This window comes from Choloepus didactylus, chromosome 8 (genome assembly GCF_015220235.1).
Source record: "Choloepus didactylus isolate mChoDid1 chromosome 8, mChoDid1.pri, whole genome shotgun sequence".
In the NCBI taxonomy this organism is placed as follows: Eukaryota; Metazoa; Chordata; class Mammalia; order Pilosa; family Megalonychidae; genus Choloepus; species Choloepus didactylus.
In genome coordinates, this window is record NC_051314.1 from 13517021 (window position 1) to 13531547 (window position 14527).

General features: G+C 41.6%; 1 protein-coding gene across 1 annotated transcript in view; it reads right to left on the reverse strand.

Moving 5' to 3' along the window:
* Positions 1-667: 667 nt before the first annotated feature.
* Positions 668-14527, reverse strand: part of ADSL (adenylosuccinate lyase) — a 33677-nt gene continuing 19817 nt past the window's right edge. The window contains exons 5-13 of the mRNA XM_037847097.1: positions 11227-11398; positions 10983-11029; positions 10321-10411; positions 9763-9832; positions 9479-9626; positions 8055-8145; positions 6201-6290; positions 1526-1702; positions 668-785 (exon numbers count right to left, since the gene is read on the reverse strand). Coding sequence (XP_037703025.1) covers positions 699-785; positions 1526-1702; positions 6201-6290; positions 8055-8145; positions 9479-9626; positions 9763-9832; positions 10321-10411; positions 10983-11029; positions 11227-11398 — 973 coding nt within the window. The 3' untranslated portion in view covers positions 668-698. The remainder of the gene's footprint in view (positions 786-1525; positions 1703-6200; positions 6291-8054; positions 8146-9478; positions 9627-9762; positions 9833-10320; positions 10412-10982; positions 11030-11226; positions 11399-14527) is intronic.

Genomic DNA, 14527 nt, shown 5'->3' on the forward strand with positions numbered 1-14527 from the left:
GCCTTCCAATTCTTCTTTATGCTCACCTAGTGTCTGAATATCCTTTATCTCTTTAGCCACATTTTCCTTTATCTTCTGCAATTCATTTAGAAATTTGTTTGAACGTCTTTGATTAGTTGTTTCAAATTGTATCTCCTCCAAATTTCTAATTTGTTCCTTTGACTGTGCCATATCTTCCTGTTTGTTAATATGGCTTGTAATTTTTTGCTGATGTCTAAGCATCTAATTATCTTGATACATTTACTCTAATGGTCTGTTTCTCTCTCTTGCCTTGGGTTTTACTGTTGATTGACTTCATGTTAAGGCTCTTATTTGAGAACTGGTTCAATTTATTCTAGATCTTCAGAACTGCCCACGTTTAACTGATCAAAACAGGGCTAGAGACTCATGAAGGGGACACAGACCAGTTCCGAAGGGCCCTGGGAGAAGGGCCTTGAAGTAACAGAAAAAGGAAGCTATGAGCTACATTATTTATGCAAATTGGTGTTGTTATAAAAATCAGAGCACAAGTACAATGCATTTTGTTGTAAAACTTGAAATATGTGAAAGCACCATGGAAAGAAAAAAGTGCTTTATTAACTTAAGGTTAACAATTTGTCTTGAAGTAAAATAAAGCACTATAGTAACAGTATTTTTGTGCCTCATTAATAAAAGTTAACAAAACCAACCATGAATTTTTGTTTAATTGTCCTCTGGCTCTAGACACGTAGCTCTGCTTTCACCTCCATCACACTTTCATATGGTTTTATCAGGGGATATACCTCCTCTTCTAAGAATCTCTGTACCTGTCAAAGATGAAAGGAAACGTAAGACAAAAGAAAACATTAAGCTATAAGTTGACAGTATTTTTTTCAATGTCAGTTTTTATCACTGCCACTTAAAATTTGATAAGGCTTTTACCCCACCACTGAGCTTTTGTTTTTCTGAATGCCTGTCAGAAGTCTTTCCCTAGACCCAGGCAAGTCTACCTCCCATGCCCACAGACATAAGTCATCGTTCCCCACAAACTAGTGCAGCCTGTGTTCTCTCAGTGGGTTTAATTTTCCTGCCCTAATTACCCAAGCTAAAATCTTCCCTGCTGCTTTCTTCTTCCCTTCCACCTCTATTCAATCAAAAAACAAAATGAAGTGATTAAACCTCCTAAATATTCTTTAAATCACTCTCCTCTTCTAGATCTACCATCTACAGATGCTTTTCACCTGTCAGTCAGTAAATGTCAGTCAGGATTGAACCCAGATCCACCTGACAGCACAACCCAATCTTTGTCCATCTTACCACACAGGTTCTCTCTAGATCAAAAGAAAATTCAGATAAATCCACATGAGAAAAATATTTAACACAACTCAACAGCTAAATTTTTACATTTTAGCTAGCAACCTCCTCTGAATTCTAACTAACCCCATTCCACCATATCCTACCATAAAGTAGAAACATCAAAGTACTCCAGGTTTTGTAGCCCAGCAGTGTAAAAAAAGGCATTTAGGGTAGATTTCAGCACCACAGACATGTTCTAATGGATGCTTACCTGCTGGGATGCACAACCGGTGAAAGAAGAAGGATCCAGTAGCTGGTCCAACTGGGAGTGAATGGGACTGAAGTAGGCATCAGCCTGGATACGCTCTATGAGGTCATTGTCACCCCCTTCCTGCTTGACTACAGCAGCAGCCTGCTGGGAAAGCACTCTAATTTTCTCATGGCAATCCTGAAAAAAAGATAATGAAGCAGTGTCAGCTTACAACCAACAGAGGGCATTTGAAAGCTCTTAAAAAGTCACCAAGAGTACCTGAGATGGCTAGGTGAGACAGAGCAAAAAAACAAGTCCATGAAAAATACTACGTAAAAACCAGAAAGTGACCCAGAACACCAATTTCAGCGATGCACCAGCTGGACAAGGTCTGCGAAAACCACAGGGACCGTGCACTTGGTAAAACAGGGAGTCTGCATTCTGAAACGATTCAGTAAGCTGGCTGAAAGTCCCATGGCTGCGCTGCGGTGTGGGGAAACCGGGGGCTGGCGTTTGGAGACAGACTACTTCTTTTTAAGAAAAAAAAAACAAAAAACCCAGGAGTGGCTGCAGTTACAATGCCAACCTCTCTGTCTGGCGTAGAGGATAGATCGCTGCTGATTCTCTCAGGGCCAGGGGGCCAGAGGGGAGAGCCAAAAGGACAAAAAAACCACGCTGCTTGCAGCCGGCTCCCCAGCAGGCTGGAGACACTCCAGCCCAGGGCCATACCCACAGCCCAGAGCTGCACCAGGAAACCCAGTGTGATGGGGAGTGTATCCCACGGCACCGCACACACGCCACAATATATGCCGTGGACAGTGGCCTTGGGTGCATACACAGCTAGTTGTCCCAGAGCTGGGAAGGCGGAGCTGTGCGAAAAGGGGGCGGGGTTTGAGACACCCCATTCAGCCATTGTTGCATCAGGCTCGGAGCGCCCCTGCACAGCCGGGGCTTCCCTTGAGGGACGGCGCGCATTTGTGACGTAGCACAGCCTTCCCTCAGCAGAGGTCCTGGAAGATCACAGCTGAGAAGGGGGACCCGCTCGGAAAACCCAGGGATGCTACATCAATGCCAGGGACTTGTGGGTCAGCAGCAGAGAAAATCTGGGGCAAAACTGAAATGAAGGCTAAGACTCTTGCAACAGCCTTGAATCTCCGGGAATACCCGGGAGATTTGATTATTAAAGCTGCCCTGCCTCCCTAACCACCCAGACACACGCCCCACATTTCGGGCGGACAGCAGCAACAACACATCCAAACTGAGTTCACCAACTGAACCCAAGAATCATTTCCCCACACACCACAAAGACAAAGTTGAGGAGAACTGACTTGAGGGGAATAGGTGACTTGCAGATGCCATCTGCTGGTTAGAGAAAGTGTATGCCACCAAGTTGTAGATCTGAAAAATTAGATTGGTATTTTTTACAACTTGAAAGAACCCTATCAAGCAAAACAAATGCCAAGAGGCCAAAAACAACAGAAAATTTTAAAGCATATGTGATGGTTGGGTTCATGTGTCAACTTGGCTAGGTGGCCTAGCTGTCTGGTCAAGCGGGCACTGGCCTGACGATTGCTGTGAGGATATTTGAGGCTGGTTAATAAACCAACGGGCTGGTTTGTTGGATCATCAGTCAATTGACTGCAGCTGACTGATGACTCATCAAGGGGCATGCCTTCCACAATGAAAGAATGCAACTGGCTGGATTTGGTCCGGGTGATCAGTTGGAGGCTTATAAGCCGAACGATTAGAGAACCTTCACTTCTTTCTTCAGTTGCTCAGTGAAGCATTTCCTGGGTAGCTTGTCGAAGTTGCCAGTTCGTTTCCTGAGGAGTTCGTCAAAGTTGTCGGTTCGTTTCCTGAGGAGTTCGTCAAAGTTGTCGGTTCGTTTCCTGAGGAGTTCGTCAAAGTTGCCGGTTCGTTACCTGAGGAGTTCGTCAAAGTTGTTGGTTCATTTCCCGAGGAGTTCGTCGGACATCTTCCTTGGAGTTGACAGCTTGTTGACGGCTCTGCAGAATTTGGACTCGTGCGCTCCCGCAGTTGTGTGAGTCACTTTTACAGTTTGATAATCAGAGACATCTCTCATTGATTCTGTTTCCAAGGAGAACCCTAACTAATACAGCATATGATAAAACCAGACGATATGGAGAACCCAATCCCAACCATCCAAATCAAAATATCAGAAGAGACATAGTACTCGGCGCAATTAATCAAAGGACTACAATCAAAGAACGAGAGCATGGCACAGGATATAAAAGATGTAAAGAAGGCCCTAGAAGAGCATAAAGAAGACATTGCAAGAGTAAATAAAAAAAAAAGAAGATCTTATGGAAATAAAAGAAACTGTTGGCCAAATTAAAAAGACTCTGGATACTCATAATACAAGATTAAAGGAAGTTAACAACTCAGTGTACTAGAGGACCACAGAACAGAAAATGAAAGAACAAAAGAAAAAATGGAGAAAAAAATCGAAAATGGATCTCAGATAAAATAAAATGTCCAAATTTAAGACTGATTGGTGTCCCAAAAGGGGAAGAGAAGGGTAAAGGTCTAGAAAGAGTATTCAAAGAAATTGTTGAGGAAAACTTCCCAAACCTTCTATACAATATAAATACACAAATCATAAATGCCCAGCGAACTCCAAATAGAATAAATCCAAATAAACTCACTCCAAGACATATTCTTATCAGCCTGTCAAATGCTGAAGAGAAGGAGCAAGTTCTGAAAACAGCAAGAGAAAAGCAATTCACCACACACAAAGGAAACAACATAAGACTAAGTAGTGACTACTCAGCGGCCACCATGGAGGTGAGAAGGCAGTGGTATGACATATTTAAAATTCTGAGAGAGAAAAATTTCCAACCAAGAATACTTTATCCAGCAAAACTCTCCTTCAAATTTGAGGGAGAGCTTAAATTTTTCACAGACAAACAAATGCTGAGAGATTTTGCCACTGAAAGACCTGCCCTACTTCAGATACTAAAGGGAGCCCTACTGACAGAGAAACAAAGAAAGGAGAGAGATATAGAGAATTTTAACAGACATATATAGAACCTCACATCCCAAATCACTGGGACACTCATTTTTCTCTAGTGATCATGGATCTTTCTCCAGAATAGACCATATGCGGGGACATAAAACAAGCCTCAATAAATTAAAAACAACAACAACAACAAAAAAAAACCCGAATATATTCAAAGCACATTCTCTGATCACAATGCAATACAAATAGAAGTCAATAATTTTTGATTTGTAATTCCACTATTTACTTCCTACATGATACAAGATACACAATCTCTAATGACAAATCAGTGGTTTTGGACTCAATGTAAAATATGTAATTTTTGACAAGAACCATATAAAGGTGGGGGAATGGAGGAGTATAGGAACATAGTTGACATGTCCTACTGAAGTTAAGTTGGTATCAAAGAAAAACAAGATTGTTATGGATTTAAGAGGTTAAATTTAAGCCCCACAGTAAACACAAAGAAATTATCAGAGAATATGACCATAGAGATGAAAAGTAGAGTATGGGTTACGAGAAGTGGGGGAAGGGGCAATGGGGAGTTAAAATATGAGTGTAGGGTTGCTGTTTGAGGTGAAGGGAAATTTCTAGTAATGGAAGGTGGGAAGGCGATAGCATCACAACAGTCTAAATGTGATTAATCCCACTAATGGAATGCTAGGGAGGGGGTGGAATGGGAAGATTTAGGCTGTATATGTATTTCCACAATTGAAAAAAAGAAAAAAAAGACAGTCTAAATAGATGACAATTGAATGCCAAGGATGATCCTGGATGGGATCTGAGGATGGAGGAGGGGAGGCTCAAAGGGACACAGCTGAGACATAAGGAAAAGGAAATACAGAATGTAAGCTTTGTAACATTGTTGAATCTCTTGTACTTCTTAGCTGAGCTTAATGGGATTGCATAGAAGAATGTTCTTGTTCATGGGAATTGTATATGTGAATTATAGTGTTTGTTCAAGGATGTGTGCAGCTTGCTGTCATATGTTCAGAAGACAGAGCAATAGATGATGGATGACAGATAGGGAGGGAAAGAGAAATGGCAGTGTGACATCATGTTAAAGTTGGTGGATCGGGGTATTGGGGGAGGGGGGGTCAGAGTATGCTGGAGTTCTGTGTATGGGGTTTGTATTGTTGTGCAATTGTTCCTATAAGTTTGAATTTATTTCAAAATAAAATTTAAAAAAAAACAAAAACAAAAACAGTCACCAGACACTTCACGTCCATACTGTCTACACAGTGGTGCACAAACCCCTCTAGGCTGAAGTAGTTCCTCTCAAACTTTGACTCCATCTGGATCTTAGCTCTCCGGCCACATCTTAGGGCAAGGCTGACGTGGAAGCATACCTTTCCCCAGCTCTTCTTCCCCCTAAAGCCTCATGACCCATCTGTTCCAATTTCCTTCTCACTTCCCATCAATTCTTACAGAAGCTCAAACCTAATTCCTTCACCAAGTGGCCTTTTTCACAAGTGACTGAGTAATTCACTTATGATAAAACAAGTTCACCACAATCACCCTCCGGAAAGAAGCCTATTCTATAACAGAGTACATCCACTGCCCTGTACTAATACCGTCACCGAAGGTGACAAACCTTTCATCCATCCTTCTTGAAGGAGGAAGAGCAAGACTAAAGGCGTGCCCTAAATTCATCCAGAAACACCAAGGGTTACGAACCTGGCGGCTACCCCCAGCTTTCACCATGGCCATGATGATGTTCTCGGTGGCCATGAAGGGGAGTTCTTGCTGGATGTGCCGCTGAATTACCTGGAAGAAAAGAATGAGTGAAGAGTCAAAAATGATGCCTCAAGGTTAAAAGTCATTCACACAGTAGGATGTCAACTATGTCAAATAAAATGCACAAGAGGGAAATCTATGATACTCATGGAGAAAGGATAGAATAATGAGTTATTTCATTATACTTCATATTTTTCAGTATTCTTATTAATCCAGAGTCTTTGTTTGCCTTTATTTTTTCAGCCAAGCAGAGTCAAGCTTTTATTAAAGGTGGAAATGCCACATACCCCAGCAATGGAACTCATGCCTTTTGGTAATGGAAATCCCACTATAATGAGAAGAACAGTCCCAAACACAATGAACAGCATTTAGAGGTAGTACTCCAATGTGACAACATTCGAAGCAGAAGTTTCGAAGCTTTTGTTGTTTGTGTTATAGAATAATAATCAGGGTATAAAAGTCATTTAGAAACTGAGTGCTCAAAATGTTTGGGGTATGTGTTTGAATCTGCACATACTAATCTGTTGTTCCCTCTACTGAATTTCGTGTCACTATATTAAATTAAGTGGTTGGATATTCACTTTGTCATCCTTTCGACTGGTTTGACATCACTGCCTGGAAGAATCCTTGGAATGGGAAGAAGCAGAAGGTGGTCCCTTCTGGGTCCCTGTGTAGTTTGGCTAATTTTTGTGGTGGTGAGAGCAGCCTTCCCATTGTACAATCATGTAATTTAAATATCATATTTGTATCTGTGGTTATGTCCTTTTATGCCCCTCAAGTTGTTCCCTGCCCCTCTCTATTTTTTATTATACTTGTTAATTTTTCCTAATTTTTGTAATTTATAGTTAAACATTTTCGGTTTTCCTAATCAGTACCATTTTTGTTGGAAATGGTTTATAATTTGTAATTTCTAGACTATATATTATTTTTTTTATTTGTGATTGACCTCATGTTTCTGATTTCATTTGTCTAGCTTCCTGAGCTGAAAACTGAGTTCATTCATTTATTTTTTTAATTTTATATTTTATAATGAATGAATTTAATAATATAACCCCTTTATAAATACTGCTTTATCTTTATTTACATAGGCAATGCTTTGTTTTTGTTCAATTCAGATTATTTCATAACTTTTAGTTTGTGTTTTTCTTGATCTCTTCCACTGTTCAGAAATAGGTTTTCTTAATTTGTGGGTATATAGGCTTCTTTTTGAGCACCAATCCTTTTGTTCTTTTGTAATTTCATTGAACTACAGTCAATAACTACAGTTATAATAATATGTGAGGAATTTGCTGACATTTCCCTTGTGGTCTAATGCAAGGTTATTCCAGAGTATTATTTTGATTAAAAAAAAAAAAAGAAATATCGATTTAAGTAAACTTCTGAAAAAGCTGCTTCCTAAGAATGATTCCTAAAGCCTCAAGTTTGTTCACTTTCAGTGTTCGACTTCAAGAGCCGAATAGGATGGAAATGTACCCATTTGCTACACTTAGAAGCAGGCAGATGGAACCTTCTACTCTGCCTAAGCACAGCAGAGCTGATGACTCATGCCAGTGGATAGTTTAGGCCAATTTGAAGATCTTCTTTTTCTCTTTTTCATAAACGTGTCCATGAATTCCATGGAAAGTTAATTCCCTAGAGCTTATGTTATGACCTCAAGAAAAAGTTCCAGCTGGCAGAACTCCAATTAGATCTCCCATGACATATTCACCCAGAGCAGGAAAAGATTACACTCATTCCTACATTTCAAGCACTCCCTAATAGTCCACAAAAAATTTTTTTATTGACGTCTCTTACTTTTGGATAAATCACCAATCCTTCAGAAATGTTCTGCAGCGTATTTAAGATAGTATCTGCAGTAAGAAATGCCTCGGACAGACAGATACGGCTAGAAAACAAACAGTCAATTTAGTTAATAAAGGATATGTCCCAACATGCTGTCTAAGTCTTTCTGACTTCCCAGGCCATATGTACTCCTTAAACAATTTCCTTTAGTCTTATGACTACAACTAACCCAGAATCCTGATGACCCTCAAATTTATCACCTCCAGCCCAGGTCCACTTGCCCAAGCCTTATAACCAACTGGAGAGCTCCGCCTGGCTGACCTATAGGTACCTCAAACCCAAACTGAATTCAGGCACTTTCTCTTTCCCTCCTGCTCATCAACTTAAACCTGCTCTTCTTCTCTTGGTAGTTCCAGCCTCAGTAAATGGCACTAGCACATCACAGAGTTAAATACAGTCACTCCAATCAACCACCAAGGCCAGCCAATCTGCCTTCAACTTTATCCTTCTCCATTCATGCGGCCACTATGCCAGCATAGACTTTGACTTTTAAAAGTAGCCTCCAACTTAGTCTGATTGGATCCATGTCCCTTACCAAGTAATTCTCTAAACTGTTGCCAGGATGTTTTACTGGCTAATCTGATTAGGTCACATCATGACAAAAGGTATTCAATGGCTGCCTTCTGAAGGTATTCACAGGCTTATTTTCACAGATAAACCTTGGATTATGCACAGAGAGCTAACTTTAACTATAGTTCCTTCTCCATGAAAGAAAACCCAGTACAATGCAAGCAAATGAAAGTAATGTGAAATTGCTTTAATTTATAACTATATCCATGAAGTAGGAAATCATATGCAAATACTGATACCTTATTAGTTGTTACGAATGACCTCTGACCCATCTCATGACTCATCAAGATGTCACTTGATCATCAAAACACCGCACCTGACATGCCTGTCTTCAGAATAATATCTAAAGCCATTTCCAGAGCCTACAAGGCCCTTCAAAAACTGGCTCCTACCCATGACAGTGTCCTGCCTCATCTCTTGCCACATATTGACTTCATTTCCCAGCACTACCCGGCTATTATTTACTCCCTAAACAGTGCTCTCTCCCACCTTTCTGCCTTCATACATGCTCCTGATCTTGTCTTTAAAAATGTCTGTATTTCTTAAGTCTGAAAGCATCACCTCTTGTGTGAAGTTTTCCCTTACTCCTCCAGTACTAAATATTTGTTCCTCTTTGGTCCACTGTACCTTGGATATACTTATCACACCGAACTGCCCTTTCATGTTCTTGCCCCCTCCCCCCCACACTATACTCCAGGCTCCTGGGGATGAGGAGGGAAAGTAGAGATACTTAAATACATCCTTGTACTTCCAGGTCCTCCTCCTAGCCTCCCCCCAACTGGCTGTGATGTCCCCGCTCCACCGACCGGTTGGCACTATCATCCAGTGTGCGCTCAAACCACTGCACAGCTGCTGTCTGCAGCGGGTTCATGATAAGGGTCATCAGGTGACGGGCGAGGCTGCAACAACGCTCTGAGCGCATGGGGTTCCGCTTGTACGGCATTGCACTCGAGCCTACATACATGAAAGGACAAGAAGCCAAGGCAGAAAGACTTCAGAGGAGAGCATGCTGCTGAGTGAGCTATTAACACTCATCTGCAAGCCTCCCCAGCATCTCTGTGGTGCTCCCAGGCCGCCATCTGATACTCACCAATCTGTTGTTTTTCAACGGGTTCCTCTATCTCCTTGAGGCTTGCCAGGAGACGTATGTCACTGCAAATCTGGGGGAAAGCAGGGAAACAGGCATCATCCCACTGTTTACATAGGCAGGAATCTGGGAGCAGGGACTAGACTGATGAAGGACATGAACTCTTCAGTGTGGGGTTGCTGAGCTAAAGATCAGCCCATCCTCCCAGGAGCTCAGACTCTCTCTCTGCTCCTAGAAAGCTGGGATGGCAAATTCAAGGAGTGTGGAAACGTTTCAGTGAAGCACTACTTAAGACGTCATGGAAAGACAATGGCAAGACTAACTTTAACATACCTCTGAACAAGGAAGCCATATTGCAGACCTTGGAGAAACTTTAATGAGAAGGCTAAGACCAGTCTTTCCCTTTAACACACCTTAAAGAGGCTCCATCTATAAGCTACAAATTGTTAAAACTGATGTTTGATATCTCTTGAGAAACAAAATTAAGTAGAAACCTGAGGCTAATTTGATCTGTCTATGGTACCCAAAGCTCCCACCCTGCTCCAAACCACCACCACTCACCTTATGTACTGACGCCCCCAAGCTAGCCAGCACAGACAGCACCTCAATATCCACTTTTCGTGTATAGGTCTGCCCTGTGATGATGAAAGCCCTATAAATAGAGAGAAAAGAACCTTAAGTTAAATAATTCAAAATGTGATTTTGTCCAACACACAGGCAAAAACAGCTCCTAAGCAAAAGCCTGGTATTGCCGGTATGCTACGTTACACTGAGCCCAGGGGGCCTGACTGATAACCTGATCTTGGGACAAATTGTGCTTCCACCCTCTTCACTAATACCCAGGCACCTATCACGGCCTGAGGAGAAAACATGGTCCAGTGTGCCCATGTCCTGCCACAGCCCAGAAGGAGCGATGGTGGAGCCTTGTGGCCCTCAATGGACATGTCGGATTTCAGACCAACCCTTTGGAGGCCCTCAATAAAGTACATAAAAGAGCAACAAGATGGGTGAGGTTATTTTAAAAACTCAGAAAGTTATCTTTTGTACTTATAGGTTATAAGAAAATAGAATCCAAACTATAAGAAAATAAAATGTGGCCAGCAATGGAAGGAAATGGGCAGAAGAACCAAGAAAGAAAAAGTTAAGGTCAAACCTAGAGGTGTACCAAGCATAGGACTGCTACCCACTTGATGGTAAGGCCAACACTCTTCCCACTTACCTACCTCTTAAATCCTGCCTTTTCTGTCACCATCTTGTCAAGATGCTCTACCTTGGAGAGAAAAGACACATCCCTATAGAAATCCAGGTGTGTCTACTAGTAGGAAAATGTCTCAGCATACTGACCTCCCCAGGTCTCTGCCCTCTGCACTTCTTCCAGTCCAAAGACCCCACCCGTCCCTGAATGTCTCCTATTACCCTGGAGGCCAGCCTGGAGTTCATGTGTCCCACGGGTGGCTTTCAGAATACCTTCTGCTCATCTCCCTCAAAGAGCTCCAGGAAGCTCGCCTGAGTGCCGGTGGTGCCCTTCACTCCTCGGAAGCGCAGATCATCTCGGACATGCTTCAAATTCTGGAGATCCATGCAGAGATCCTGAATCCAAAGACAGCAACGCTTCCCAACTGTGGTCAGCTGAGCAGGCCTGAAAACAACCCAAAGAGAACATATAGAAGTCTCAAACCAAGGCTGACATCATAAAAACTTCATCGCTTCTTCTAATAACAACCCATTACTCCTGGGATGGGGAACAATTAAAGTAAGGGTTGGAGAAACTAACATAGACAAGAGCTAAAAACAGTTAGACCAAATGACAGTTAATGGGACTCAATGTCATTTATGGGTATTTAAAGACTATAAAACTAATGGGCTACTAGCATAGTCCTTTCTTCATTCTCAAGAGGCAATTTAATTTAATAGACAATAGTTTTATTCATGGATAAATCCCCAGACCGTGGCAGAACTCTATTATACACACAAGAAATATACTATACATTTCATCTAAGAAATATTTGCCAAAAATCTAGTTAAGTTCTCAGTATTGAAAATACAACAGTGAACAAAACAAACAAGGTCCCTGCCCCTGTTCAATGGAGCTTATAATGTGAAGAAATAAAATAAAATTGACAAAGTAACTTGAGATTATAAAAGCTATGAAAGAATATAACAGGATGAGGAAACTGGAGAAGGCTACTTTAGACTGGCAGTTAAGAAAGGCCTTTCTGAGGAGCCAGCCATGTTGTAGAGAATAACCTCACAGAGAACAAAAGGACACACTTTTCTAATACAACAGCAAATAGCTTTGTTTTTAACCTGAAGTCTAAATCAATACATTGCAAATTTGTCTTTGAAAATAAAACATAAATATGAATAAACTGCAATAATGTCCAAGTTCTAGGAGATTACTTAGTCTAATTACTTAGACTAATGAATACTGACAGCTGGTGACATCAAGGCACAAGCTGTAGTACATCCCCAAATTACTCACAGTACAGTTTTCCAAGTTAACTGCTGCAAAGAGATTACTGGTACAAACAAAGAAATAACAACTTGTGTGGACTTGATCATAGCAGCATCATTAATAATAGCCAGAGTGGAAAACATCCAAATGTCACACTGATGAATGGATAAATATAACATGGTATAATCTATACAGTGGAGTATTATTTATTTATTCAGTCATAAAAAGAAATGAAGTACAAAGGGATGAACCTTGAAAACATTATGCTAAGTGAAAGAATCCTGTCACAAAAGATCACATATTATACAATCCAATTTATAAGAAATGTCCAGAATAGGCAAATCCATAGTGACAGAAAGTAGATTAGAGGTATTAAGAGGCAGGGGGATTGGGGGAAATGGGGAGTGACTGCTCATGGGTAATAGGGTTTCTTTCGGGGTTGATGAAATGCTCTGAAATTAGACTATGGTGAGGAATGCACAACTCTGTGAATACACTAAAAAACAGCAAATCATATACTTTAAAAGGGTGAATTATATGGTGTGTGAATCACATCTCAAAAAGGCTATTATTTAGAACAAAACTGCATGGACTGACATACGAGGTGATGCCTAAGCACTCATGTCCTGAGTTCTTAATGCCTGCTAACTATGGCAGCCAATTGCTTTTTGTAAGTACACTTTTCCTAGACAACACTGGAATGACTGCATTCCAGGAGGTATGGGCGTGGAAGAGGAGCTCAACACAGGCAACACTAGGTGTGCAGAGAAGCCTGCAAGAAGGAAACATTTGCCATGGTCAAGACACACGTGACTGAGGGCTCTTTCACCTGAACAATTTCCATTCAATGGAGGCCTAACTTTAAGGAACACTAAGCTGAACAGGCTTTTAGAAGTCACAGGAGACACTGCCATTGATACCACAGCGATACTCCATCAGAACATAAGGCAGACCATGATTGAGTTGGAGGACTGAGAAACTTCAGGATTCCATGCCACCCACAAGCTTTGAACAACCAGCAGGAACTGGAAAAGGCATCTTCCTCAAAGGTACAGACAACAGTTAAAGGATGGCAGTAACAGGGCAAACATGGAATCAAGAAAAAGGCAACTTAAGAGCAGTAGGATCTCATGGCGCCCAGGCTGGCCTCTCCTGGCTTGGTGTAGAGCTGCCCATGCTCCCAGGGTGCTTCCCTGGTCCTGGTTCTGGAGAAAGAAGTGTAAACCTCAGCACACACTGGGAGCATTTGTCTGGCCCAATTGTCAGAATGTGTGCTGCATCCAGAAGGCAGCCCATAAGACTTCCTTACAGAACGCGGTGGGAAAGCAGTCAAGTTACGGTTACATAGGCAAGGGATTGCTGGCTGTGGGACATACAGTGCCCAGGACTGTGAGGAAACTGTTTCCTAGGAAAGAGAGGGCATCTTATTCTTACAAATAGGGAAATTCCTAGGGCCACAATCACATGTCCAAGACAAGACGCATGTACAGGAAGAACCACAGAGGCCCCTATGCTTTGACCTGGAGCTTTTCTCTGAATTCATGGTATGGATATGCTCTGAGGCAGGTCAATCCGCAAAGACCTGGAAAGGTGTTTTCTTTTTTTCCATTTTTTCTTTTTCTTTTTTGTTAGCTCCTGGCATTCAAGGAAAGCTCTGTCATAACACTAGCTGGATACAAGTTTAAGAAACAGAAGCCTCAGAGTTGTAATTCCAGTTATAACACATTAAAATATCAAAATGCCCAGGTTTCAGCCAAAGATTACAAAACCTACAAAGAAAGAGGAAGCAATGACCCAGGCAAAGCAGAGTATTAAAGCATCAGAAGCCATCAATGAGGAGGATCAGACTTGGGACACTGTGATGGTGTGGAACCTTATGTAACCCCCCAAAAATATGTTCTTAAAGTTAATCCATTCCTGTGGGTGTGAACTCATTCTAAGTAGGAACTTTTGATGAGGCTCCTTCAGTTAAGGTGTGACCCATCTCAATAAGGATGGGTCTTAATCTTATTATTAGAGTCCTTTATAAATGGAATGAATACAGAGAGAAAGCCAAGGAAGCAAGAAGCGGAAATCAACAGAACCTGAGTGAGACCAGCATATGCCACTATGTGCCTTGCCATGAGGCATAAGAGCCAAGGATTGCCAGGAGCCAGTCTTCAGGAAGAAAGCACTGTCTTGATAATGCTTTGATTTGGACATTTTCCTGGCTTCAAACTGTAAGCCAATAAATTCCCATTGTTTAAGCCAACCCATTTTATGGCATCTGCTTTGGGCAGCCTAGGAAACGAAAACAGATATATCAGACAAGAC